Raw genomic sequence first — 25,764 nt, 5'->3', positions numbered from 1 at the left:
TTGGTTTGCAGAAATGACTTGGTTTGAGTTTCTCCATTTCATCAGCTGCAGGCTACTGGATTCAAGAATATAACCTCTCTGTCTCGGCAGCTCCAGTGCCCCAGGGGGTGGAGGAGAGGCAAGAGGGGGAACTGTGTTCTCCCAAATATGCCATTAAACCAAAAGACAGGTTCTCTGCTTGCAGTTTTGCTCTGTTTGAGGTTTTAGCTCTCAGGGGTGGGATATTAAACTAGCTGACACACACACAGACGGCAGATTGCTTTTCAAAACCAGTGAATTACTGCTCTCCCACATACGGTTGAAAGAAGTGTAATCCTTCATTAAACTCAACTCTTACTCTTTAAGTGTTTTGCAAGTTAGATCTGCAACGTGATCACGCTGTGTACCATGCATTACTCTGCTTCATGGTGCTCTACTGTGTTGGGCTATGCCTTACCAAATACACCACTTACTGTTCCTTAGCATTGCTACAGGTAGGCAGACAATTCAGAGTGGACTTTCTCTCATTGTAATTTTACCATTTGCTCACCTGGTGGCACTGTATGTCAATCCCAAGCTAAACTTCAACAATTGGCCATTGGTAGCACTGTTGACCTGAACTTACAAAAATCTCAATGGAAGTAAAATTGTGTTTTAAGGAATAAACATCTTGCTACTCTAATCAAATTGTGTAAAGACTAGCCACCTTTTGATGACTTCTAACAGCTTGTCCAAGCAGCCCATCTCAACAGCATTTCAACACCTTTCCTTGTGATCAGACAGTTTGACTCCTTTTCATTTGTAAGCGGGACCTCTTTCTGCTAAGGCAGTTGCTAAAGGTGTTGTCCATAGGTTGAACTCAGACACACTGCCTAACAACCCTTGTCACTTTCTTCGGCAGGTTATATTTGAAGCAGTTTCTATGAAGAGTCACCCTGGTTACATCGCTGTGGATGAAGTGAGAGTCTTGGCCCATCCTTGCAGTAAGTCAGTGTGACCCTCTCCTCCCTCTAACACACTTTATTTAACTTTTTGTACAAAAATTATGTTTAAAAATCAATTACATTTAAAAAAAATTTTTTGCGAAAACTAAACAAAAAAACTAAATAATACTATGTCCACACCTGCACAAAGCGTAGTCAAGACCCACATTGTGGCAGATTGTAGGAACTAACCCTTTGAAAACCACCAAATCCAGTCTAGCCGTCTGAAGGTGATCAACCTCACCGGCAATGCGTTTGAGTCTCTTCTGTGTATTTTTTTTTTTGGACCATTCTGTAATAAGTATTACTGTCTCCAGCAATGCAGTAAGTAAGCACTCTTAGTATTGTTAAAGAATGGGGTGTATGTTTTGTCTTTTGAACAGGGAAAGCGCCACATTTCTTACGCCTGCAGAACGTGGAAGTGAACGTCGGGCAGAACGCTACCTTCCAGTGCATTGCTGGTGGGAAATGGTCTCAGCATGACAAGCTGTGGCTGCAGGTTTGTGCTTTAGTACCATGGCGAGAGGTGCTGCTTTGTTTGACTTGTAGTCACAGCAATGTTTCCAAGACAAACGATAAGCATTTCAAGGTTAGTTTAATAACAGAGTGTGCTGTTTAACATAATGGGGTTGTTTTTTTGCTTTTATTTTATTGGCCAAATTGCATGCATATATTAATTAGAAGGGAAAATTAGGGTTTGTGTCAGTCCTGCAGTATTTTATGTTATTGCAATACAAACTGCATGGTCTAACAGGATTTGTTTTCTGCTTCCTTGATTGTCTGTCGCGCTCGCGAACATTTAGACAAATTAGAAAGACGTTGTATAAAGAATGACTGGCGAAGGCCTAATAAAAGCAGCATTTAATTCTCAGCACAGGCTCAGTGTGATCAGTCATACTGGAGCCCAGACACAAATGAAAGTGCTCAGTGTGCAACCTTTAAGAATGAGTCCAATATGCACTTTCATTAAAGCTGTGACCCATGCCCAATGCACTGTCTGCAAGGTTTGATGCTAATAACATAACATAACATAACAACATAAAGGCTTGAATTAATTTCTTTGTTGTGGGGTGGGGGGTGAAAGGTCCTGTATTATGTCAAATTGCTTAGATTACAAACATGGTATGCAATATTTAATATACACACATTGCATTCACTGTCTATACCAATCAAAATCTTCACCATAGATATAAACTTGCATGCTAAAAGTATGGAATTGTGTTTTTTTATTGTTGTGTTTTTTTTTTAATATATATGCATATTAAAGCATGATAGATAACAGCATGTTATAGGGACTGCATAGGAAGTGATTGCATTGTTTTTTCTTTCTTTTCCAGCAATGGAATGGCAGAGACACGGCTCTCATGGTGACCAGAGTAGTTAACCACCGCAGGTTCTCTGCAACGGTCAGTGTGACGGACACCTCACAGCGGAGCGTAAGCAAGTACAGATGCGTCATCCGGTCAGATGGTGGCTCAGGAGTGTCTAACTATGCGGAACTGATTGTAAAAGGTAAGAACGATAATAACAGGTATTAACTATCCACCACAGCCAGCTGGGTCCTCTGCAATTCATTTTCTGCACTGAGACCTGTAATTATTTCATCCATTAACTTCAACAGCATGTGTTCTAATTTCCTATATTAGCAATGGACTTTTACAGCCTGGTAGGAAAGCTATGTGTAAGAAAATAAAAGAAAAGAAAAGCAGCTCTAGTTGTAGCAGCTTGCTGAAGAGGACCTGCACTAAATGGAATGTTCTTTATTCCGCTGTGACGGTTCCACACTGCAGTTCTGCACACAGATGGCACACAGTGCAGAGGAGGGCATGCTGCAGAGTCACCCTTGTGCTTGCAATTGTTCTATACAGGAGCTCACTAACAATCACTGACTATGCTGGAACTCCACTCACTAAAGGCTGGTTCTTTATTAAATCACGCTACCGTCAACTCAGTCGATTTATGCATCTGTCCAGCGATCCAAGGAAGAGTGGTTTCCACAGTTGATACACAACCATCTCAGGTTGGTCGCAAGACTGAATTATGAACCAGCCTTAACCCTTGCTGGCAATGCTCCATACTATCTTTCAGTTATTTTCGTACAATGCTTTCCTCTGCTACTGTGTAACTTTTAAGAGAAGGCAAAGTGGTATGTAGGGGGTGTGGAACAGAAGGAAACAATCCTCATGTCTGGTTGTCAAAAGCTGCCTCTGCCAACAGGTGAAGGATTGTGAATCATCGTCCCTATTATACCATGCCATTCCATTCCATACCATACCATTCCATACCAAACCATATACACTTACATAGCGCCCTTCATGTACATGTATTCCAGGGATTTTCACTTATCAAAAGTTTGTAATAACTGCTGAGGGAATGCTAAATCAAAGTATTTAATCTGGCATTAAAAACACCAGCTCTCTCCAGGCAACGACTTCCACTGCTGGGTTCCACACACTCTCACCCTTATTCATACTGAATGCACTTTCTGAATATCTTACGGAAGATATCTTTCCGCAAAGTCAATGGCAGGTTTGGTGTTGAGATCCTCATAGTTTTCACTGTTGCAGCGAATGGAAATTCAGTCAGGTCTAAAAAGAAACACGTACTCTGCAATTAAGATGAGCAATAAATGACCAGAGAATTGCATTAGAAATTCATTTTAGAACACATTGAGACCACTGCTGAACGAGACCCAGGGCATTCAATAAGCAAGCAGCACTGTGTCTGCCGCTGTGCAAGCAATGAGCCAAAATGAAAGGGTTTACAGAAAGATTCACCTATTTACTGTACTGTATATACAAATATATTTACTGCCACTTATAATGAACATTGCCAACAAGGCCTATTGTTGTTATTGTTGTTATTATTATTATTATTATTATTATTATTATTAACACTAATAGCAGACCCCAACATTTAGTTTGGATTAGTGCCCCAGAAACAAACAAACAAACAAATATAAATATCTACCTATTCGTAGTTCGGTGTAATTTTATATAAAGTACCAAAATAATCACTTGTTTTTATTGCTTTGTTTTTGAAACCACAGAAGTAGATGGCTTGAGCTTTATCTAACAGCGCACATTGCATTGAGAATGCCCTTTTGCCTTAATAGTTTCTGTAAAGGCCATCAGGAACCCTTCAAGTCTAATCGTGTGCGTTACCTTTCATGCTGAATGGTCTCAAACTGGGAAAGGAAAAAAAAAAACAATGCAGAAGATTCAATCAACAGCATGTGGTACTTCAGACCTCCTGCCTGTCCTGCTCTTCTGCAGTAACCCCTAACAGTTACATCCCTTAAATACATCAGACGCCTAATGGGGTTAGGGGTGGGGATAGGGGGCTGTCGGGAAGCACTTTGAATCCCGGATGTGTTGAAATGAAAGGTATCGACACCAGTTAGATGGGTTCGGTTGTCAATCTCAATACAAGGGAGTAAGGATTGAGTGTAGACTGGGATACAGGGTATACACATGGGGATTTAGTGCCCTCTAGTAAAGAACACAGAAGAAAGAAATTTAGCGGTACCGGATTCTGGAAAAAATCTACCCCGCCCCCAAGATATTTTATAGTGCATTTTCTGTCTACAGTTCGGTGGAGTTCAGGAATAAAGAGAATATTATAGTGTTCAAATGATTAATTTAGTTATAGGTATGGGGCATTTCCATAGTTCAGTAAGCACAGAAGGATGAGAAGGATAACAATCCTTGATGGTGCTTGATGCCTCATCACATTGTCTCGGAGCAAAAACTCAACACACCCCTTCAAACGGAGTCTATGCTGCACAGTGTTACCAATATGGGTTATACTGCCATAACATTTCTGGGCATTTTTTTTTTTTTTTTGTGTAGTATTGTAGCTACATTTTGATCATTTACATTAGTTATCCCCATGATGACTGAACATTTGTTCTAGTGATGACTTTAACTGCGATTGTTCTGGGAATTCACGTGTAATATACCCTACAGAATAGTTGATACAACCATGGCATGCTGTTTAGATGGCAGTGTTAATGGTAACCTGATTGAATAATGACAGAAATCATGAGTGAGGGTCTTTGCAGCAGACCTGGATACCTTCAGTACATGCTTTACCTTCATGCTAGAGCACTTTTCTGCAGTGACAATCCGTTAGTTGACCTGGAGTTTCCATTAGTTGACCTCGGCTGACCCATTAGATGCCTATGGAGGAAAAACTATTGAATTTAGCATGCAAAGATGAAATAGTCCAGTAAGTTGAAGTTAAAAGTAATTAGAGGCTGCTTTTCATCATTGGTCAGCAACAGGCTCTGGACCTACAGTATAACGAGACTGCGCAGTCAATTGGCATTCTACTGATATACCACCTCGCAAGCATTTTTCCATGTTTACCCACTGTACTAACTTAGATACAGGACTGTGTTGGCTTTCCAGTTTGTTTATAGTCTCTCCTTATACCTGAATATGGCACTCTCCATGGAAGCATGTGCCAGCTACAGTGTGATCATCTCCGTCTGTGTTGTTACTGTAAATATTTTCATCACCAAGCCTAGATTGCGGATGGGAAATAAGAGAGATGGCTTCTCAACAAAGTGCCACTCTTGGGTTGTAGATGGGTAATGTCCCTCTCTCTCTGAGGCTTTTGTGATGCTCAGGTGATAATTTACTGCTCTGGCCTCAGACGCCAGCTCTGTTTGCAGACAATGCTGATTGAAACAGGCAATGCGTCTTCCAGGCACAGGCTTGGCATTGGAATCAACAGCCAGTAGATTCTAGAGCTGCGTGTGCATTCTCAAGGCCCTTTAAACTCTACCACAAAGGCAGATTTTCAGAAAAAATGCAACTGAAATATGGCAGAAAAGCTCTTAGCACCTTGCCTTGAAGAAAATGAGGGCTATAATACCTGCAGAGATAAATAGAAATAAGGCTGGATTGAAATTGTGTAGGCAACTAGAGCCTGCGTGCTTAATCTTGCAAAACTCAACATCATAAAAAAAAAAAAAAAAGAAAAAAAAAACTTAATCCATTTCCAGATTTTCTTTCCTTTCAATTCAGTGCACAGTATGGTGCGATTTCTTTCATCTTTTCTGCAAGTTAGAATATTTGAAAGCCTCACCCTGCACTATGCTGGTGATTAAATCGTACTTTTAGTACAGGATTAAATGTACCCATCCTAAACAGTAGCACACTGTTGGCAAAAATCTTTCAGAGTGGGTGCAGGGTACCCTATACAGTAGTGCTTGCATAGGTGGCAATGTTGGGGTTTTGGTTCAATAGGTTTTTGTGTAACATCCAATATGACAGTAAGAATGAATTTGCAATCACATAAATTATTATAATTTTTTTTGTATTACTGAAAACATATAGGATAGTATTTTTTTAAATTGTATTACCTTATTTTAATAATGCACTTTTTCTTTCTCACATTTGATGCTCAGAAATGCTGGAAGCAGTATATGAGTTTCATGCTCAAATAAGCTAAAGCGTTTTTTGCTAGTTGAAGGCAAACAGATTTCAGTGATGCTTGTCTCGCAGTCATAAAGTCCCATTTTCCGCTGTACTTTTCTCCTACTCCAGTGACTGCTGTGCTCAGTGGAATATGATCTAATAGTGTGTGATTGCTGAAGCTTTACAAAAATCCTTGGATTTAAGAACTCCCCGTGCCGTGCAGGTGATAAAGACTGAAATTATGAGGTTGGTGTTGCTGCTAGCTTGGCTTGCCGGCAGTGTGTATAGACAGGCGATATACATTGAAAACTATCAAAATTCAAAATGGAAGTGAACCCCATTCAGCAAGAAGAAATCATAAGCACTTTTGTGCCGCCAGCCTGCTCAAATCTAACATTTGAGCGTTGTTGAGTTGCTGCATTTATTCAAGAGTTCTGTGTTCATTAAGACAAGCAGATCGCTCATATTTTGGGGAAGGCGCTGTTAATATTGGAGTGAAAGTGCATTGTCCCGACAGTAATCGGCTGTCAAAATGATCAGCAGATACAGCTGCTTTGGAAGTAAACTTGAGTCCCAACTGGTCTGGAGTTCACAACTGAAAACCCCAATCAGTATTTTGCAGTGCTTGTCGTAAGCTGTTGATCAATTTAGCAAGTTAATATGTTCAAATAAAACAGGAGTGCTCAGCTCTGGTCCAAGCTGCAGGGTGTTCAGGTTTTTGTTCCAAATTATTTCTAAATGACTTCATTGAACACTACTTAAACTGAAAACTAAAATACTGCTTAACTAGTCAAAATGAAATTGTTCCAAGTCTTTAGAAGTTGATGATTAAGGGTTACTTATAAAACCTGCTCTAAACCATATTGAAAATAAAAATAACGTCTATTTTACTGCTGCTTTAGCTTGATTAAAAAAACAAAAAAAACAGACAAGGCACATCTTTGCAGAAACACAGCTCTGGACTTGTTCATTTACCAAGTTCATTAGTGCCTTTGAGCGAGAAATGAGGACTACATTAGAGATTACCTCCTTGATTGATGGAATAATTACAGTCCCAAACCACTTCGAGCATGACAGGCATACAACAGCTGTTATGCGTGGCACATGTTAGACATGGGTTCTCTTAATGGCAGCACAGTGTATTATTAGTGATTTGTACATATAGGGGCGTATAGTCACACAGGAATCAAACACAAACACAGGTATGATTCTGAGGAGCCATCTTATCAGGAGGGGCTAGTGATTGACAGCGGTTTCAAGGAGCTCTAGGTGGTAAATGTGTGGCTCCTTTGCCTGGTTGAACACGAGTCTGAAACAGAAGGGAGCCACTGCAACCCTCGCTAGCTTTAGGGGAGACTTTCCTTCTCAGAAAATATTCATCGAGAGGCTGCCGATCTGCAACAACTCATTCACACTATCTTGTTCTTGAAAATAGGAGAGCATTAACTTTCTGTTGCCTCGCTGACATCTTCTACCCCTTCTCTGTAGTGCACAGAACATTAATCCACAATGTGCTGTAGCTGCAAGTGCCTACGGTATTGGCAGGCTTGAGTGCAGTGGCCAATCTGAATTGATTACACTGCACACACCAGGTTAAACCGCTTGATATGCAATAGAACTGCTCTGCTGAGTGGGTACCACGGATAAAGGAGCATTTTACAGTCATGATTCACAGATTACTGGTCAGCCTTATTTTCTACTTGAATGTTTTTAACAGTGCACAGTACAAGTGCTGTGGTTCTCAGCAGTCCTTGGGTAATTCCTAGTGAAACGTTTTGACTTTAGGGTTTTTTCTAAACAATAAAAAAAAAAAAAAAAAAAAAAAAGGATAATGAGAAAACAGGATTTCTGAAGACAAGCCATTGTTTTAGAAGTGAATAAACTGTGTTCAACTGTCATTTCTACCCTATCTGTAGCTATGATTTCTCACATGGACTGTCTCTCTACAAAATCAGAAGGGGCAGAAAATGACAACAGAGCGAGGTGGCACCAGAGTATACGCTGTTTGATAAACTGTGTTGTGTATATTCTCAAGTAAAAGAGCAATACCCTTTGCCTTCACAGCGCCCCCCACCCCCATTGCTCCTCCTGAGCTCCTGGCTGTAGGAGCCACATACCTGTGGATTAAACCCAACGCCAACTCCATCATCGGAGACGGACCCATCATTCTGAAGGAGGTGGAATATCGGACCACCACAGGGAACTGGGCTGAGACCCACATCGTTGACTCCCCGACCTACAAGCTGTGGCACCTGGACCCGGATGTGGAATACGAGATCAAGGTCCTGCTCACTCGACCCGGGGAAGGGGGGACGGGACCTCCGGGCCCTCCTCTAATCACACGCACAAAATGTGCCGGTAAGTGACGCGTCGTGCTCGTTGTGCTCGTCGGAGCGCTTGTAATGTCTAACAGTGAGCAGGCTAGCGAGTTTCTTCACCACTCTATGAAAGGATCCCCATGAACAGTTCATCCAGGCTCATATCCCATCGCCCTGTTTCACAGGCAGAGTTCAGCAGTATCTGTGCCAGCTGTGAATCACACAAACGCTGCCTCATAAGTGCCCCTTATAAAAGTTTCCCCTAGTAAAAGCATGGCAAAGCATAATAAAGCATAGTGAAAGCATGGTAAAGTATAGGTAAGCAGTGTGAAGAATAGCAAGGTTCGGTAAAGCATACAGTATTAATAAACATGGCAAACCAGGGTAAACTCTGGTAAATGCAGAGTATAACGATGAGGAAAACTGCAAAACTATAGTAGTAAACTTTTATAAGGAATAGACTTAAGATTGATGCGGTGCATCTCTTTTTAACTTGTGGGATGGTTTGTAGGATGGGGATTTGGGGAAAACGTAGCCTAAAAGTGGTTGAACTTCAATATTTATTGTCCTTTCAAGTTAAAATAAAAATGCCTGCAACATTAAAACATCTCAGACCCAACGCCTTATATTGGCCCTCATATATTCAGAAATGATGGTGCTTGAATCTGTGTCATGCACATCATGTAACATCTACATAAACAGTGTATATTGAATTCCAGAACTCTTGTCAATCGGTCACTTAGAAAGTTGTACCCCTTCTGCTTGGAAGAACCTGTTTTTTCTGCCGTTACTGTTGCATAACCCTAACAACCATCTGGATGCCTGCCAGAGATAAGTAGGTTTAAAACACAAAGGCATTTCTTTTAAACTATTTTGCCGACAATGAGAGGAATTACTTTTCTGAAGATCCAAATCACTAGAAAAGTAATTGGGAAGGTAAATACAAAGAAAAGACAATTCCACCTATAATTTTTTACACAATGGGTAGGTTATATAAACTATGCCAGACAAGCAAAGACTTAATTTTCTAATCTGACCGATTATCCGACAAAACAACAGCTCTCTGTAATTATCCTGTTTTTTTCATTTTCTGGAGCCTCTGTCTTTAGCACATTTAAGTTACTTAAGTTCGCCGTAGAAACATGGCTGAGGTTTTTTAATTTAAAGAGTTACAAAGTTAGAAGTCACAGTGGTTCAAAGTCCAATATCAGACCATGCTGTAACGCGACTGGGAGTGGGTCAAAGACGAAAGCATTACTGTATATCCCTACTATAATTTGGGAGCCAGACCACTCACTGTTGTGGTTCCTTGTGTCCTGTGATGCAGGGCTTTACCCAGCCAGCTACCATGATCTAACGCTCTGCGATTCATAAACGATGGAGCTGTTTTGATTAAAAAAAAAAAAAAAAAAAAAAAAAAAAAAAAAAAAACCTGTCTCAGTCCAGTCGATGATGTGCTGTCAAATAAAACGTTCTAATTTACCAGCGGAACGAATTAACATTATGCTAATTCAGTCTGCTGCAGATTGTTTCCTCTTTAATGTATACCTACAGACAGAAGCATTAATTATATTCACACAGCAAGGACACCAGGGTAACGCATTCAGGGTGGAATACATTAGCACTGTTAAAGGCAAGGCAACAACAACTTTGGGATAGAACCCAGCCCAGCATACTGCACACACAAATCAGCAGCCCAGTTTTTTTGCTTTTTGTAATTCAGGCTCTCAAGCTAGATGATAGGGCAAGATTACTGTGTTCCTTGACTTTCTGTATTCCTGCCATTTGCACGGCATCTTGACACAGATATTATAAATAAGCTGTTTCAGCCCCTCTGGACACTTGAGTTGTACATTTTTCTTTGTCAAGGTTATCCCAACTTGCTGAGAATTGAAAGTGTTTTTGAGTAATCTCTAGAGTCCATAACAAGACACATTGCACACACCGCTGCTGCCTGCTGTGTTGTATGTACATGACCACACGATCAGAGTTGGGGTGACCCAGCCTATTCACTGAGGTTTCTGTGTTGCTGCCGTTCCATCAGTTTATCCCGTGTTGTCACGGCAGCCCTGCCGATGGTGAACGGTATGGAGAGGAGGAATACACACATGCTTTCTGTGCCCTGTGCTGTATCCCAGATCTACAACCTGTTTTGTTAGAGAGGATCTCCCCCAAGGAGGATTCGGAAATCGCACTAAAGAAAGAACATCCTTTCATACGACTATTTATTTATTCATTCAAACATTACTGTACCTAACCTTGGTATACAGCGAAATTCATTAAGACCTGTTACCTGAGCTGAAGCCTGTTGGTCTGCTCCTCGGTCTCCTAACAAAACTGTCATCTGCCTTCTTAATAATACTGCTGAGGAAAGGATATTATTATTATTATTATTATTATTATTTAGCAGACACCTTTATCTCGGTATCTAGGGTGTGTGAACTAATGTGTGCGTTGCATAAATATGTTGTAATTTTTTTTAAACATGAATGAAAACAGCCACGTTTGAGTGTAAACTATACAACACCTTTGAACACAACACGAGTTCCCCACCTGGGCGGCCAGTGAATCAAACCACAAGGCCAGTGCTTGTGGCTTTGTAAAGCACTTTGAAAATCCTGAAAGGGTTTCTACTTTTTTTTTTAAATACTTTGGTCTTAAGGAGGTCTCGCTCTTGGCTAGAAAAAAAAAATAGAGAAACATATAATGTGAGTGACCTGACCGGGTTTTGAAATTGTTTCGGTCAGCAGGTGTGCACGTGCCAGTCCCCAAGTTCTCATGCACTGCTCAGTATCTTGACACAGGCGTCTTCCTGGAGGAAAGATTGAGCTTTCTGTCCTGCTAATAAGTGATAAAAAAAAATAGCTGTGAAGACCTGAAAGTGTCACGCATTAAATTAAATTAGCAGTCTTAAATGCTTCTACTCCTGTCCTAATTACATATTTTAAAAATGATGTGTAGCAGTTTATTAAACCACAACCATTATTTCTCTTGTCAATTTTGGAAAAGGGTATCCCATAACTTATTAGATCTGTCCTTGGTCTACTCTTTGACGCACATTCATTTTTTTTTTGATATTCTGTCCTTTACTGTTCTGTAAGTGGAAACTTTCACAACAGCACTTGAAATCAGTGGCTGCAGATGGGTCCATACAGCATACTCACAGTGAGGGAAGAAGAGCTCCCACAGTTCTGGTTTTACTGCATGTGTTCTTGAAATATTAATGCTAAATATTGACGCTTTGATATGGTAGAACACTCTCTATGCAAGCTCTGTCTGTGTAGGATAAAGCACAATGTGAGTTTGAGTCACTGAGCCTTTGAACCCTTTTTCTATAGGAAAAATACCATCGTTTTGAAGTGACCTTAGTCATGCCTGAACTGGGTATGGATTGTTAGTATACAGATGACCATGAAATGTGTCCACAAGACAGAAAATCACAGGGATTTCACAGCTATGCTTTTCCCATGATGATTTGTAGAAATCTGTGGCTGGTTTGCCACAGACAGACCGCTGTCCATTCTCTGTAATGTAAAGTCTCCCTGATTATCAGCATTTAGGATTTAAAATTACAACTTAAATACGATTTCATGGGCAGAGACAAAAGGATTAAGCCTGTACATAATACATATATGAGCTTTATGAGACGTGATTGTCTACTAAATCTTTAGATTTGCTTATACTTTTTATAAATACTATGCATTAAATACAATATCTGTTGCGCATTGCAGATAAGAGTTTTATATTAATGTCTTTGTTTTCCTGCTTAGTGATAGATGATGATTGTCCACACTGCCGTCCATGTTATTAAGCAACTTCTGTGTAAGTGTTATGTTCTGTAGTATCCAGCACTGCGCCAGTCCAAAACAAAATAGATTGTGTTTGTAAGCAACATACAAAAAGATACTGTTAAATATATTGCTTTCTCTGACAGCGTCCAGATCTGTCTCTTCATTTGGGATTTGTTTTTTCCCTGTTAGATGACACTAATGGCCGTTAACTGCTGATGTTCTTGGGAATGTGTGGAGGTCTGTTTCAATGAAACAGCAGTAGATTGGAACTCTTTCTGAACAAAGTTTACGATTACATTTGAATCAGGGCTCCGTATCCTTGTAGCAGCTTTTAAAACATATCAGAACCCCTCAAAATGTGATCTGAGTAAACACTGTTGAAAATCAAGTGGAAAGAGACTCAGGACAGAGTGTGGGAGAAACTTTGTTTACACATAGTGATGAGGGTATGGAATAGGTTACTAAACCAAGTTGTTTATGACCTTACTTGGCAAATTTGAGATTAATACTGGGATTATTAAAGACTATAAAATGAGAGTATTAATACAGAACCCCTCTTTGTGCTTGAATTACTTCCCAAGTAATGCCAGAGACAAAAAAAATAAAAATAAAACAAAACTTCAGCAAATCCCAGACGGAAGAAACATTAATTTTAATGTTTAACTGGGACCAGTTAACGAAATGCTAACACAGATTCAGAAATCTGCCCTTTTATTTAAAAAAAAAAAAAAAAAAAAGTTTTTACAATTTTGAATGCTCTGGTGGGCTGTTTAGTTTAATATACTCAATTTTTTATTTGAACAAATGGAGCTGCCAAGAGCATATGGTAACATAATAGTTCTGTATTGGATTCCTCTGCTCTGATAGCGGGAGTCCAGGAGCTCCCATCTGGGGGCTCACAGCTCTCCAGTGCAAGGTGATTAGCAGAGCCAGCTTTAACTAGATTGCACATTGTAAAGCTACAGTGTCCAGTATATCACCTCCAGGTTGTGTTCGAGATGTAAGGGTGCGCACGAGCTGTGACCTTGAGAGGGTGAAAATCAGTGTGTATCTTACACAGCGCCCTGTACTGTATACATTTTAATCATTTACACTAACAGCAATACAGTAAAACTTTGATTATCCAAACCCCTGATTATCTGAGCCCCTCTGTTATGCGAACAGGCCCTTGTTAACCTGTCTTGTGTGCTGTGCTCTGCTGCCCTGTTTGCGAAGAAAATACTCTATACAGCCCTCAAGCTGTGGTACAGTAGGTCATATATTTACAGGTGAAGGGGTGGATTCTATCTTTTTAAGAGGTTTCTTGATTGGAAAAGTCGTGCAAAATGTCACTCTCATAATTCCATTTTCTGAACAATTCAGTTATCCGAACACCCAATTGTTTTGGATAATAGAAGTTTTGCTGTACAGCCTGTTGATGTAATTTTCATTTAATATAATCTGATACAGTACAAAGACATTTCATTTGCTGTATGACATATCTGTCGGGGCCATCTAAGCAAGCGATGGTAGGAGAGAGTTCCATGTTACACCAGTACTTTTTACAAAGTATTGTAAGTAAAGGCTTAAATGTTAGGCACAGAACACTAGTCTTACTTTAGAGTTCTTTCTATGTACTTGAAACAAGGTGGAGGACCTTGCTTCTGACCCACTGATACAGGCACTCCACTAAGAGGCACCACATAGAGGCTGGGTATTGCTGTTCCTGCTGCTTGTCTGCTTTCTCTTTCTGAAAGCCTTTTTCTGACTTAAACAAGCCCAATTCTGCATGTCCTGGAATGCACGGAGGAGATAGTTAAGTTTCCCCATGCAAAAATGATCTTGGATCGATCCATTGGACAGTTGATTGATTGATTTGATAAATTTGCATGTGTGGAGTACTGGTTGCTTGTTAGAGTGTAATTAGCTTGGTTGACTGAGAAGCCAGAGTATAACAGCTGTGATCTAGATAAGAGGGGTGTGAGGATAGTTTAGAGAAACAGACTCCAAGCAGCTGCACCACCCAGTCTGAGCCCTGAGATTGCAGCCCAGTTTAACCAGCACTGGCTGGGCTCACCAGCGAGGTGTGCAGCAAACAGCCCCCATTACAGAAAGCGCCTACATGCATCAAATCAAATATGTTTGTTTATTTCAGTTTGCATCTTGGGACTTGAATCCAATTAGTAGTTCATTAGAACCTTTAACGTCCCTACCCGATGGATGTCTCACTAATGACAAGCCTTGCAGGGCTAAACGGTATCATTTTCTGGGAGATCAAGGCGATCTATAAAAACAGCTGTCCAGGCAAAGCCTCACCAGCTATAACGTCATAAGACTTGGGGCTGCTTTACATTGAAGACGTTGCAGCAGAGCGTGCAGGCCATTGAAGAGCATGTCTCCAGGGCAGTGCTGTGATTTTGATATAACCCTGGCCTCTAGTATATGGGTCACTCCACAGTGTTCAATGAACTGCAACTTTGAACTGCTGTGCCATTTAAAAGTGACCTTTAGGGCTAGCTGTTAGTCCCAAGCTTAACTACTGCATGCTTTACATGCCTACAGCATGCTAGAATTCTGGTGTTGAATAAAAATGTAATTTTGGGCTGACCCATGCAATTAAACAGCGTGCAGAAAACAGATTGGACTCTTTTTTTAATGAGTTATATTGGCAGTCTATTGTAAAGATAATGAAATCCTGTTGGGTAAACAATAACACCTTCAACAGGGGGGGGGGGTGCATTGTTCTCATGGGTGTACTTTTTAAACCACTTTAACAGGCTCTGCAGGAGATGCATGTTATATTCAGTACAGTGTACGTAGTATTCTCTGGCCATAGTATTCTAAATGGTATACTGCTGTGATACTGCTAGGGCATGCTGACAATCAGCAGGTACCAATAAGTACTAAAACATTTAATACAAATAAATGAAACAAGGTGGATCTGGTGATTCTACTTGGGCCTGTAACTCCTGTAGTGGATGGTAGTTTGATTCAGTAGAAGCTCAGCACACAACCAGTTAGACAGACAGTCCTGCACCCCCCTGACTGAATAACACACCCTGCACGCCATGCCTTTACCAGGTGAGTCGCTCAGGGAATGTCCCGTTAAGGTGGGAAGGCTCCTAACATTCCACATGCAGGTGTCAGAACTACTCCTACACCTCTCAGCTGTTGCATAGCCTCTACAGTGTCTGCCAGACAGGTTTGAACCATTTCAGCTAGCCTTGGACAAGCTGGCCCTTTAATCACCCAGTCTAGCCCCTGATGGTTATAAATCCAAACCCTCGGATTGCACAAACGTGCTTACACTTCGATTCATGAGCCTAATAGCTTTAGCCACAAAGTTTGAGAAGGTGCCTTGAAATATATCCCGATGCGGCTCCTTGTGAGGACTCATTACCCAGCTCAGAGACCCAAAGTCATTTTTCTCCCATGTGGCTAAATTATTGGAATGAGTGACACCCTGATTGATTATGAGGGGAAGGGTGATTGCTTTCTCAGGACCAGGCTGGGTCTAAAGGTGTATAATAATAACAAGTATCTGTTGACACAAACCAATCTGAGGCTGAATTATATGAGTAGGTCCTGTGGCTGTGTAAATCGCTGGCTGTTTAAGATTAACACTGTTCAGCAGTGCCCTGGGAATGTCGTCATCCCCCTATCTTAGGCTATGATGACTCTGCTTTGATTGAGTTTGATGTTTTGATATGTGCTGAGTCTTCTCAATAGGTAGACTGAGGTACAGAAGATACTCAGCAGTTGGTTTTGGCTAATCTCAGGATTTCCTCCCCACTAATTGGGTTAGTTGTCCGGGGGTGGGCAGCTAGCACATTGACACCTGAATTCAGCTTCAGAAAAGTTGAAAAAAATGTTTTGTGAAAGGCAAGGGCAAAAAACTATCACCATCAACCTTCACACACAGGCTTGTCAAATCGCAAATCGTGCAGAATTTAAAAAGCAGACTTTCGTGTGCTATTGTTTGGAGAGTTCCAGGATTTTGTCTTTCATGAATTAAAAAAAAAAGCACTCTGTTTTGAAGATGCATGTTTAAATATGAAAAGGGTGAAGCATGCTATTGTTCAAGTGTTTATAGGAGATCTTTTAAAGAAGGACGAATTCAAGTGCACATCTAATTTCACAAATGCACACCTATTAAACCAGGCACTCGGAGCGGAGCAGAATTGAAAGAAAACACTACGACCTCTCAGTCTGAGTAATTAAAAAACAATTTTAAAGGGCTGCATCAATATGCTGTGTATAAAGTGTTTGCTTTAAATCATTAAACTTAGCACTTACAGTGGCTTGCGAAAGTATTGACCCCCCTTGGCATTTTTCCTATTTTGTTGCCTTACAACCTGGAATTAAAATTGATTTTTTGGGGGTTTGTATCATTTGATTTACACAACATGCCTACCACTTTGAAGATGCAAAATATTTTTTATTGTGAAACACAAGAAATAAGACAAAAAAACAGAAAACTTGAGCGTGCATAAGTATTCACCCCGCCAAAGTCAATACTTTGTAGAGCCACCTTTTGCAGCACTTACAGCTGCAAGTCTCTTGGGGTATGTCTCTATAAGCTTGGTACATCTAGCCACTGGGATTTTTGCCCATTCTTCAAGCCAAAACTGCTCCAGCTCTTTCAAGTTGGATGGGTTCCGCTGGTGTACAGCAATCTTTAAGTCATACCACAGATTCTCAATTGGATTGAGGTCTGGGCTTTGACTAGGCCATTCCAAGACATTTAAATGTTTCCCCTTAAACCACTCGAGTGTTGCTTTAGCAGTATGCTTAGGGTCATTGTCCTGCTGGAAGGTGAACCTCCGTCCCAGTCTCAAATCTCTGGAAGACTGAAACAGGTTTCCCTCAAGAATTTCCCTGTATTTAGCGCCATTCATCATTCCTTCAATTCTGACCAGTTTCCCAGTCCCTGCTGATGAAAAACATCCCCACAGCATGATGCTGCCACCACCATGCTTCACTGTGGGGATGGTGTTCTCGGGGTGATGAGAGGTGTTGGGTTTGCGCCAGACATAGCGTTTTCCTTGATGGCCAAAAAGCTCAATTTTAGTCTCATTTGACCAGAGTACCTTCTTCCATATGTTTGGGGAGTCTCCCGCATGCCTTTTGGCGAACACCAAACGTGTTTGCTTATTTTTTTCTTTAAGCAATGGCTTTTTTCTGGCCACTCTTCCGTAAAGCCCAGCTCTGTGGAGTGTACGGCTTAAAGTGGTCCTATGGACAGATACTCCAATGTCCGCTGTGGAGCTTTGCAGCTCCTTCAGGGTTATCTTTGGTCTCTTTGTTGCCTCTCTGATTAATGCCCTCCTTGCCTGGTCCGTGAGTTTTGGTGGACGGCCCTCTCTTGCCAGGTTTGTTGTGGTGCCATATTCTTTCCATTTTTTAATAATGGCTTTAATGGTGCTCCATGGGATGTTCAAAGTTTCTGATATTTTTTTATAACCCAACCCTGATCTGTATTTCTCCACAACTTTGTTCCTGACCTGTTTGGAGAGCTCCTTGGTCTTCATGGTGCCGCTTGCTTGGTGGTGCCCCTTGCTTAGTGGTGTTGCAGACTCTGGGGCCTTTCAGAACAGGTGTATATATACTGAGATCATGTGACAGATCATGTGACACTTAGATTGCACACAGGTGGACTTTATTTAACTAATTATGTGACTTCTGAAGGTAATTGGTTGCACCAGATCTTATTTAGAGGCTTAATAGCAAAGGGGGTGAATACATATGCACGCACCACTTTTCCGTTATTTATTTTTTAGAATTTTTTTAAACAAGTTATTTTTTTCATTTCACTTCACCAATTTGGACTATTTTGTGTATGTCCATTACATGAAATCCAAATATAAATTAATTTTAATTCCAGGTTGTAAGGCAACAAAATAGGAAAAATGCCAAGGGGGGTCAATACTTTTGCAAGCCACTGTATAAAAAAAAAAAAAAAAAACAACCATTTCAACCAGCATATTTTGTAAATAGCCTGAATTGGTGTTCAGTTTTGAGAAACTGAGTTTAATTACCTCTGGTGGAAATGTCTTTTAGATGGAGACTTTTATATCAACAACATGCTTTAGTTTATAATTCTAGATGGTTGTTTCTGTCAGAGCTTGTGCTTTTATTAATCAATGGGCCTGACTCCTAATAGCTGTACTTGGAATCTGTGAGTTAATAGACAGATCATCTCTATACAAAACCACGGTTTCAAAAGGAATATAAATGACAGTGGCAGAACCCAAGTGGGCATTATTCAAACTGTCTGACATCGGTCTCGAACCCTTGACTTTCCTGAGTAAAATCACATGTCAAAAGTTTAGCATCATTGTGACAGAAATACAATGAGTTCTGGTGATAAATCTTCCTCCTGACCTGTGACAGCACTAAAGAACGAGAGGAGAAGTGTCTGGAAGGGCTGGCCTGACAGTTCGTTTCTGGGAGCGGGAAGTGGGTCAGCCTGGAAAGAAACGAGACTCTGTTTTAAGACCGTATTAAATACTAGGTGATGCACGATTTTTGTCCATAGCTGTAGAGTAGCGCAGTTCTAGTGCTTCACACTACAGTGTTAACTGTGCATGGATGTTACACTGTGAATAAAGGGGAGAATGTGCATCCTGTCAGGTTGGTTGCATATGCTCTCTAATTAAATTGTATTTACTAGTGTGACCTGTAGCAGGTGCAAGCAGTCGCTGAAGAGGGGGTGTCTAAATTGTTGAATACAATTAATAGATGTCTCATACATTTTGGGATGCATTCTAGCTCATCAACTTCATAAGTCTTGTCACTTTTGGCTAATCAGAGATGCTCTACAATACCTGCATTAACAAATAGCTTTGAGTGAGAAATCAAGGTACTCTGTTTATACTCCATAGAGATCTAAGATCTGGTTTACTATGGCATGCTGAAGCACGGTGACAGCATTGCAAAGTGTAGTAAAGCAGAGTAAAAGCTCAGTGAGATCAAGGTAAAGCACATCTAGAAAGATCTGTTATGCTGACCTGCTTCCATTTTCCTGCGCCGGCCCCCTGATTGAAGTGTCTGACATGCTTTAATATCGCTGTCCTTGTCTAGACTCCTGCCCTGTTTTTGGATGGCGGCATTAACTAAGTTGACATTTTCATGCTTCAGTTTCTCGTTGTAGTGAACAGAAGCATGCAAGAAGCACCCTGTTAATGTGGGCACTGTTTTTAAAAGAAGACATGGGGGATCTATTTGCTTCTTGGAAGTTATTTGTGTGATGTGGATTACTCATATGAGGGCTTAAAATGAATAATGGTACACTATGCTTTCCAAAACCCAGGCACTGTACAAGCCATTGATTACAGAATGCCATCTATTTATGGTAGACATGCTTCCTTTGTTCTTTGTTTTTTTTTGAACATTATTATTATTTGTTTATTCAGCAGATGCCTTTATCCAAGGTGACTTAGAGACTAGGGTGTCTGAACCATGCATCAGCTGCAGAGTCACTTACAACAACGTCTCGCCTGAAAGACGGAGCACAAGGAGATTAAGTGACTTGCTCAGGGTCACACAGTGAGTCAGTGGCTGAGTTGGGATTTGAACCGGGGACCACCTGGTTACAAGCCCTTTTCTTTAACAACTGGACCACACAGCCTCCTGTGGTAAACTGATGAATGGGAAACACACTAAACTAGGCTCTTTTCAGGTTTCTTCCTATTATTTGTATATATATATGATTATATATATATCTATCTATATATAATATATATATATATTAATATATATATATATGGGTTGTATTTTCAAACTGTCGTATTTTCTTCAAATCACAAAGTCCAGAATGTCAGCTTGGTTGAAACGCAGTGGTGTGTATTTATTGTTTACAACAGTGAAAACAAAAATAAACAAACAAAAACCAAACCCGGTTCCGGGTATTTTACTAAACCTTTGTTTGACCAAGTCTGATCAACCGGTACTGACTATCAGGGACAGGCTAACCCTGTTTAGCCTCTTCCTAACCCTGTTACACTTGTAACTCACAGGCTGTCTTCTTAGTCTTGTTCTCTGCACAACCTTCCTCATTGCCAGTCTCCTACTTCTCCTTCCCTTGACCTCTTAGCCCACCTTCTTTTTATAAACCAAGCAATCATTCCATTAAGCAATTTACCAAAATAATCAGCACTTAAGCAAGATGGACTTCACCAAGATGGACTCCTTGTAGACAGGAACCTTTACCAAGATGGAGTATGGGCCCTAATGCCTCCAAATTATGGTCCGAGACATACACTCCAGCCCTATATATATATAAATTATTTACACAATTTGCACTCAAGCTATGTTTGTAGCTCTGATTCATAAGCTTTCTGTTTTTTTTTTTTTTTACCTACAGCTGTGTAAAATATTCCATCACATCAATTCTGCTCCAGAAGGTGTGCAGGCAACAGAAATTATAGAAAATAGCTATATATTACCTGGAAGCTGACGGGTATCATTTCATTTAGAGTAATTTACAGTCTGGTCGTTTCCCATAAGGTAATTTGTCTTTCAGACAAAAGAAAGAAAGAAAAAAAAAGTAACACTTTGAGCCCCATTACAATTACACAACATTACCCGGGGTTAGGTGACATTGCAATTGCACAGCATTACCACAGGCGATACAGAATCCGCAGCATCTGAACTGCATTGTAATAGGAAATATATAAGGAATAGTGAGCTATCATGAATTACAAAGCAGTTATTACTCGAGTTACCACTGCATGCCAGGAATGGCTTGCCGTGAGCAGTTTATGAAACAGACTCCTTGCTTGCTTTCAAATGAAGACTACATTATTACTCCCCCCACCACCAGAAAGTCCTGTTAACTTTGACTTTACTTTCTGACTGCATACTAGAGCAGCCTGCATTTTGTGTGTGAGCAGGACATCTGTCAAATACCATGTTAACCCTTTGATTCAAAACCTCTGGTGTGACAAAAACTGGACTTGTAACGATAGTACGATTCATCAAAAACATTCACTCTGTGTACTATGCTTACAGTTAATCCACCACCTGCTTTGATCGTGGCTTTCTGACATTATACTGCACTGCTGGAATACATGACGTAAAAGAACATGTGTAAAAAAGCAATTCAATTCACAGTCAAAGTGATTCGCTCTTTATTCTGAAGTCCAATCAGCGAGGTTGTGTTTATTCACCACTGAATGATAATCCCTGCTAGACATGATCCTGTTTGAAGTAGAATGGTGCCACCCACTCCATATATATACAGTAGGCTGGAACAGGTTTGCTCATTGTGGATTGCAACCTCATGCGTCAACGCCACTGTGTGAAAGTGAATGCCTCTGGCAGTGCAGTTCAGAGCATACAGTAACATGCACACTTCTTAGTCCTGTACCTATGCAATAGATAGCACTGTGTGGCTAGAAGCCGCCCCTGTCACTGTTAGCCTGCTGTGCAGCTCTGTACAGCACAGATGTCAGGCCACTGGGCTCAGCACATGCCTCTTTGTTGTTTGAGACAGTCACGGATTCTGGTCATTAGGTTTCAGCTGCAGGTCATTCACTTCGGCCATGGCCTGATTGTCTCCATTTAGCACACCTTTAAGGCTCTTTCTGTGAATTTGCAGAACTTGCTTTGTCAGAGGCCTCTGGCTGCCAGGATGGAATGAGAATCGGTGTTTCCAGAATAACTGGATTCCGAATTAATTGCATTTAATGTATTACAAGAAACCTGCTTTATTCATTCAGCTATTGTGGTTGTTGTGCTGTTTTCAGTGGTGATCCCGAAATGATAATAAGTAAAGGGTGGTATAAACCTTGGGCAAACTTGGTGAGACTTGAATGAGAAAATGAAAGCGTTCCTGAATGTCCATATCTAATAAATATACAGTTTAAAACAAAGAAAAGGGGTCTCCTAGCTGCTTTTGACAAAACTAGATGCTGTCAACCTCAACTCTATTACAGTAGCTCAGATGACCTGTGTGTTTGAGATGGTCTTCTCAAGGGAAAATTAACCAATAAACAAAAAGCAGTTGCTATTGTCATTTTTTTTTCTCTCCGAACAATTTCATGATATATAAAAATACATGAAATCGCCTATAGCAGTCAGCTATTGATATGTTTATTGTTTGCAATTTCCTCTTTGCCCTGTTGACAATACTGTCGTGATTAATGTGGCCAAGTGGAGTAGCACCGCGGAAGGCAGCTGGGAAAAGGAACCTGGAGAAAGATAGATTGATTTCCTCCGTGTTTTTCTTTTTCTCAGCTGCTCCCCGAAGCCTCAAATTAATGACCCTGTTCCAGCTTCATTGATCAGCCCTGACTGGCGTGAGCCCCAGTTCAAAGCACAGCGCTAGACTGATGTGCTGCTTCTAATTGGCTTCATTGCCAACTCGGATTTCGATAAATGCACCAGCCTACAGAATGTGCCGTGGCTTATTCACACAACGCTTTCATGTGAAAGATGAAATATTCTCTGCGCAAAACACCCCTTGCATAAAATACAATAGTGTGATATATATGTGTCAGTCTGCCTAAAAATCACTGGGCTTTATCACTAACACAAATCAGGAGGTTGTGGAGATGATTCGGATAAATAAAGTTAGGAAGCCTTTCTTTATGCAGGGAAACAAAACCAAGCAAAAAAAAAAGCAGCAAGAGCATGTGATAAATAATTACACCATTTTCATTTTTTAGAAACAAAAAAAAAAGTAATTATGATTTTTTTTTTTTTCTTTAAAGTGGTCATGCTATTAAAACACAAAATACATTACAAAGCATGGAATGACTTTGCACTTTACACTTGCCCTCCACATCTCTCCACATCTTGCGGTTGTATCAAGCCTGATACTCTGGCTTTAGCAAATTGCCACTGTGATTGAAGCCTTTATCACTCTCTAATTGCAAGTAATCTTCAGCTCCCTCGCCTTGATTGCGGATGCTTGTTCTGTGTGACATTTGCAGCAGAGGGTGCTCAGTAATAATTAAATACGAAAGAAATCTGAGCTGTTGTTTTTGTCCATTTGTTTGAGTACCTTTTTATTTTTTGTTCTATTTCAGTTATGGTCAAAATTATCTATTGTTTCCCCTGAGCAAGGAAAGCAATCCTTTTGTAGCTTTATTATTTTTTTATGTTTCATTTAAATTTTACAAATTAGTAACTCAGTATGGTCCAGATGTAAACCACAAAAGATTTTAAAAGTGACTTGGCAGTCACTTTACTGTATTTTAATTAATAAAGAGCTGAAGAGTTCCAGTAGTTAGACCTGGCACAGTTTAGATCATTAAAACACATTGTCTGCGAGTTCAGCCAGAGTACAGTTCCGATGGGATCCTCCCAGTTAGATAGAACTGTTTTCTTGTCTTCTCTCTCAGGAGAGCCAGTAGAAATGTGGGAGAGAAATAGGGGTAGGTGATCACTTTGGTTGCTTAAGGAAAGAGTCACTGCTTGGGGTCTGTCTGGATTTGCCAACAGCTCTGGAAGGCACACCTGGATTTTGAGTTACTTATACAATTCCACACCTGCCATTTGAATGCATTCATATGTGGGTCGTTGTCTGAGATCAATCTGCTACTAGTTCGTAACTTTTCTTATGTTTTTATCTTCTTGTATCCTTATGGCTTCCTTGTCTCTGATTTTGGCAGACCCGGTCCACGGGCCGCTGAGCGTGGAGGTGGTGGATGTCCGAGCTCGCCAGCTGACCCTGCAGTGGGAGCCCTTCGGCTATGTGGTTACTCGCTGCCACAGCTACAACCTGACAGTCCAGTACCAGTACGTGTTCAACAACCACGAGTTTGCAGCCGAGGAGTTGATCCAGACAGCCTCGCACTACACCCTGCGCGGGATGAGGCCCTTCGTGAGCGTGCGGCTGAGGCTGGTGCTCTCCAACCCCGAAGGGAGGAAGGAGAGCGAGGAGATTGTTAAGCAGACTGAAGAGGACGGTAGGTCTACTAGTCGGTCACAATTCGAGACATCAGCTCTGCCAGAATGGCTGTACATTCACATAATAATAATAACAACAGTGCTATAACCCACAGGGCAAGCCTCCTGGCCATCTGGCAAGCAGCAGCAGCAGCTGACTTCAATAGAAACATTTTTTTTTTGTAAACAGTTTTATGTTTAGTAATATAAAGACATAATGAGAATCTGCTCCTAAGAAAATTCTGAAGCTTTTCAAACACTAGCTCATTGTTTGCAGTTTTAATATCCTAGTCTGAACAGTTTATTCTGCAAACCAAATGTTGGGGTAAATTCCAAGTCATCTCTTAAGAGGAATCAACATTTTAAATGTATTCGCTTTTCGGTGCTAACCAACCAACAGTGAAAACAATATTGCAAGTTGGGATAAACAAGAGCACACTGTTCATCTGATCGCAAAAGGCTGGGGCTATTTGTAGCTTTGACTGGTTACTCTAGAAAACTGGAAATGACAACATCAAAAGAATCTTGTCAGCATAGCTTTCTTCTGCACCCTGCTTTTTATGAACACAAGAAGATTTTAGCTGCACTGTGCTTTGAGAAATGGATGTGATTTGAGTGATACAAGCACTATGCTGTTGTAGGACAGAGTTAGTGTTTGCTGCTCTGAATCTTGTGAAGCTGCAGGGTGCTGTCTTGATCAGAAACAGTGGAGGAAGATGACAGGGTGAAACATCCAAGGGATTTACAACACACCCAGAAAAACATACAGTATTTCTTTTCTTCTTTTGAATCTAGTAAAGTTGTCAAAGCTCACCAGCTGTAGGCACTGTACATTCAAACAAACACAGGCTGAACAGCCCTGCACAAATCAATGAGTGAGCTTTGGCAATTTAGCCTTCTCAAAAACCCCAGCAAATACACCCCCCCCCCCCCCCCCCCCCCCCCAAAAAATAAATAAATAAAATACAGCAACTTCACAGTCATGGATTTAACAGGGCTTTTGTTAAAACCTTATTTAGTGAAAGTGCATTGCTAAGGCTGACTCCCAACACAGGTTCGCTCTGTGTTAAAAGCAAGCAGACAAATGCAAAGCTGTTAAACAGGGAAGAGTGGCAGGACTGGCTAGCTTTGCCCCAGGTCTCATACACTACCTCGCCAATACCCTGCCTGCCTTTTCTGTAACAGAGCCAGACAGGAGCTTAAAGAGCAAGTGGAGGTTAGCTTAGACAGGCGAACAAAAAGGTTGGCATGCCCAGAGGTTATTATCCCACATTTCACAGAAATACATGCATGATTTAAAAAAGGAGGCGTGTGGCAATTAAATGTACATTTAACTTCAACTGGCATCTGTTTTCAGTACAGCATATTTTTCTAAGGGTCTGTTTAGAGATGT

At 40.7% G+C, this 25,764-nt stretch overlaps 1 protein-coding gene across 11 annotated transcripts in view; it reads left to right on the top strand.

Moving 5' to 3' along the window:
• LOC121319427 (receptor-type tyrosine-protein phosphatase T-like) overlaps positions 1-25,764 on the top strand; it is a 155,866-nt gene that overhangs the window by 51,146 nt on the left and 78,956 nt on the right. For all 11 annotated transcript variants that reach the window (XM_041256854.1, XM_041256850.1, XM_041256849.1 and 8 more), the window contains exons 4-8: positions 881-962; positions 1,346-1,461; positions 2,300-2,474; positions 8,453-8,746; positions 24,095-24,391. In XM_041256854.1, the coding sequence (XP_041112788.1) occupies positions 881-962; positions 1,346-1,461; positions 2,300-2,474; positions 8,453-8,746; positions 24,095-24,391 (964 nt within the window). The remainder of the gene's footprint in view (positions 1-880; positions 963-1,345; positions 1,462-2,299; positions 2,475-8,452; positions 8,747-24,094; positions 24,392-25,764) is intronic.

This window comes from Polyodon spathula, chromosome 8, assembly GCF_017654505.1.
Source record: "Polyodon spathula isolate WHYD16114869_AA chromosome 8, ASM1765450v1, whole genome shotgun sequence".
NCBI lineage: Eukaryota > Metazoa > Chordata > Actinopteri > Acipenseriformes > Polyodontidae > Polyodon > Polyodon spathula.
The sequence above is the reverse complement of the archived record's forward strand: the minus strand, read 5'-3'. Positions and strand labels throughout refer to the sequence as shown.